The 2,402-nt window shown below is 37.3% G+C and overlaps 1 protein-coding gene across 1 annotated transcript in view; it reads right to left on the bottom strand.

The window, feature by feature from the left end:
• Window positions 1-365: 365 nt before the first annotated feature.
• Window positions 366-2,402, bottom strand: part of AZI2 (5-azacytidine induced 2) — a 14,558-nt gene continuing 12,521 nt past the window's right edge. The window contains exon 7 of the mRNA XM_010290757.1: window positions 366-1,057. Coding sequence (XP_010289059.1) covers window positions 669-1,057 — 389 coding nt within the window. The 3' untranslated portion in view covers window positions 366-668. The remainder of the gene's footprint in view (window positions 1,058-2,402) is intronic.

Here is a 2,402-nt window from a genome sequence, read left to right as displayed (position 1 = left end):
GGATTCGCAGCGTTCAGCAGCATTACTTCTGATCCTAAGTCACAATAAGGCCCAAAATGGTGCAATCTCAACAGGAGTGAATTTTTTCTTGCCGCTATCTAATATAAATCAGGATTTTAACAACAACAACAAAAAAATCTTGCACCTTTCTTCATTAAAAGTTACATAAAAATGCATTTCTAAACCAGAGGAATCGGAAAGTTAATTGAAAGGAGGAAGGGGGAAAGAATCCAATTCTTCATTTTATATCTTACTCTGAAAAAAAAAAAAACATTGTCAAAAAATAAGCTCAGAGCTGGTACAAGTTTTAACACAGGATACCAAATACTTTCTTGATAACTTACAAATAGCAAACAAATACAGAACTGGATTATTTTGTTTTATTTCAAGAACTCACTTTGCAATGTAATCTTTTGCAAATGTATGCCATTTGCAGTACAAGACTATCTAGATTTCTTTATATTTACATTATACCAGCACAGCTTTAATTTCAGGGAACTTGCTCCTGACTTACAGCAGAGGAAGACGAGGCTTTCTGTTTCAGAACTAGAATTAAAAATACAGAATGAACATTTCAGGCAATTTGTTTTCCCTCTTTAGAAGTTCAAGTGTTAAGGTGCCTATTCAAGAATCATTCTAAAAATGCCTCAGTTCATTCTAAAAATTGTTTAGCTCTTGTGCAGACAGTTTTGATTAAACTGATCCAGGTAATCTGCTGGACAGTTTAACAAAGTTGTTTTATTTCTCATTTCCCAGAACACTTTCTCATTAGGCTTTGGAGGACTTGGGAATACCCAGGAATTATCTTCCAGAGAGCTCTTTCCGTAAGAATGGTGTTCCTGAAACATTTTGCCATCAACCTGATTGGGTCTCTCATCTGTCCATGCTTGTAGAGTCACCCTTTCAGATGGGATTTTTACATCTCTCAGCAGAGGGGGAGACACAGCATTGCAGAGTACTTCATCATTTTGCAAAAGTTTTTTATAGACTACCCCCGATGTCAAATTCAGCTTTGAAATGTTCAAGTCAACACATTGTAGTGGTGCAGTAGAGGCAGCTGAAGAAAGAAGATAAAAAAAAAGATTTTTAAAATTACTTTATCTACTACAGCATAGCAGATATGTTAAGCCCAGTGTTTCCAAGCTAGGAATTTTCAGAGTGTATTTCACTTCAGTAACGACTTAAAAGTTACAAACTGAACGTACTATGTCTGATTTTGCAGGACGAACCAGAGATCCTGAAATCTCAATGCCTGAAATACACCAAACACCAAGGACACCTCCCAGTTCCCACCTGAACACAAACTGATTAATCTTTTTGACAAGGCTGGAATAGATGCTGAAACAGAGAGGATTTTTATGCACTTGGAGAAATTGTCCAGATTCAGAACCCTGCTTACACAGAGCATGCTTCCTCCTACTTTACTGATTCTTTTAACAGGTGTTCACAGGCTGACAAGAACCTGAATTCTCACTGTCCATGAAGCAGTAAGAGGGAAATGCATGGTGTTCACAGGTTCTCTGTGCTCCACTATTGCCTGACTTCTGAAAGTAAAGCAACAGACTGCAATGTCCAGCCATCTGAAATTCCAGAGGAGTTTTAAACTATGCTAGGAAGGGAAGGATTTTGAAACGGAACAGCATCTACCTGAAATGAAAGCGCTGCACCTTCAACACATATCTGAACAGATGGCAAATAATTTGCATAAAGATGTAACGATTCCTGCAGTTCAAGAAACTCATGTCTTACAAGTTTCTACAGTTTCCTAGAACAGCTATGAATCTTGAGTACAAACTCTGATTTCTAACTTAAGTTCTTAAGGGGCAGAAAGAGGAGCCAGTATCTTGGTCAAAGAATACCACTTCCATTTGTCACTAAAAATTAAAAGGCGGTACCCAGTTTGCAAATGTCAGCCAAAAGCACTTTCCAACAGCACAGGCATCATATCTGAAAGACATGCTAAGGAACTAGTTCTGGCCTCTTCATGCTGACAGGTATAAAAAGAAATTTGAGGTCTACGGACCTAACTTCAGAAGTTCAAGAAAGATGGAATATACTGAAAATGGATCGATAATGTAAAAACAACTTTTGTTGAAGTGTGCCTGCATACCTAAATGACAGCTAAGTAGAATCCGCATGTTAAGTGATATGAACATCATATACACAGCAGTAAATACATTGTGTTCTGCAGACTTTACAGACCTCTTACAACAGCAACTAGTTTGTAAATGGTAAAACAGCTAGTACTACAGGTATAGGAAGTGGAAGTTTTAAGTCAATTCCACCCGTACTTTGCATAAGCCAAGATTTTTCTACAAATACAAGCACAGATATATCTGCACTGCATTCATAAGAGTGGCTGGCAAGCAATGTAAACAAAAAAGTAAATACAGTTTTTACTT

This window comes from Phaethon lepturus, unplaced genomic scaffold (genome assembly GCF_000687285.1).
Source record: "Phaethon lepturus isolate BGI_N335 unplaced genomic scaffold, ASM68728v1 scaffold7967, whole genome shotgun sequence".
Taxonomy (NCBI): Eukaryota; Metazoa; Chordata; class Aves; order Phaethontiformes; family Phaethontidae; genus Phaethon; species Phaethon lepturus.
The sequence above is the reverse complement of the archived record's forward strand: the minus strand, read 5'-3'. Positions and strand labels throughout refer to the sequence as shown.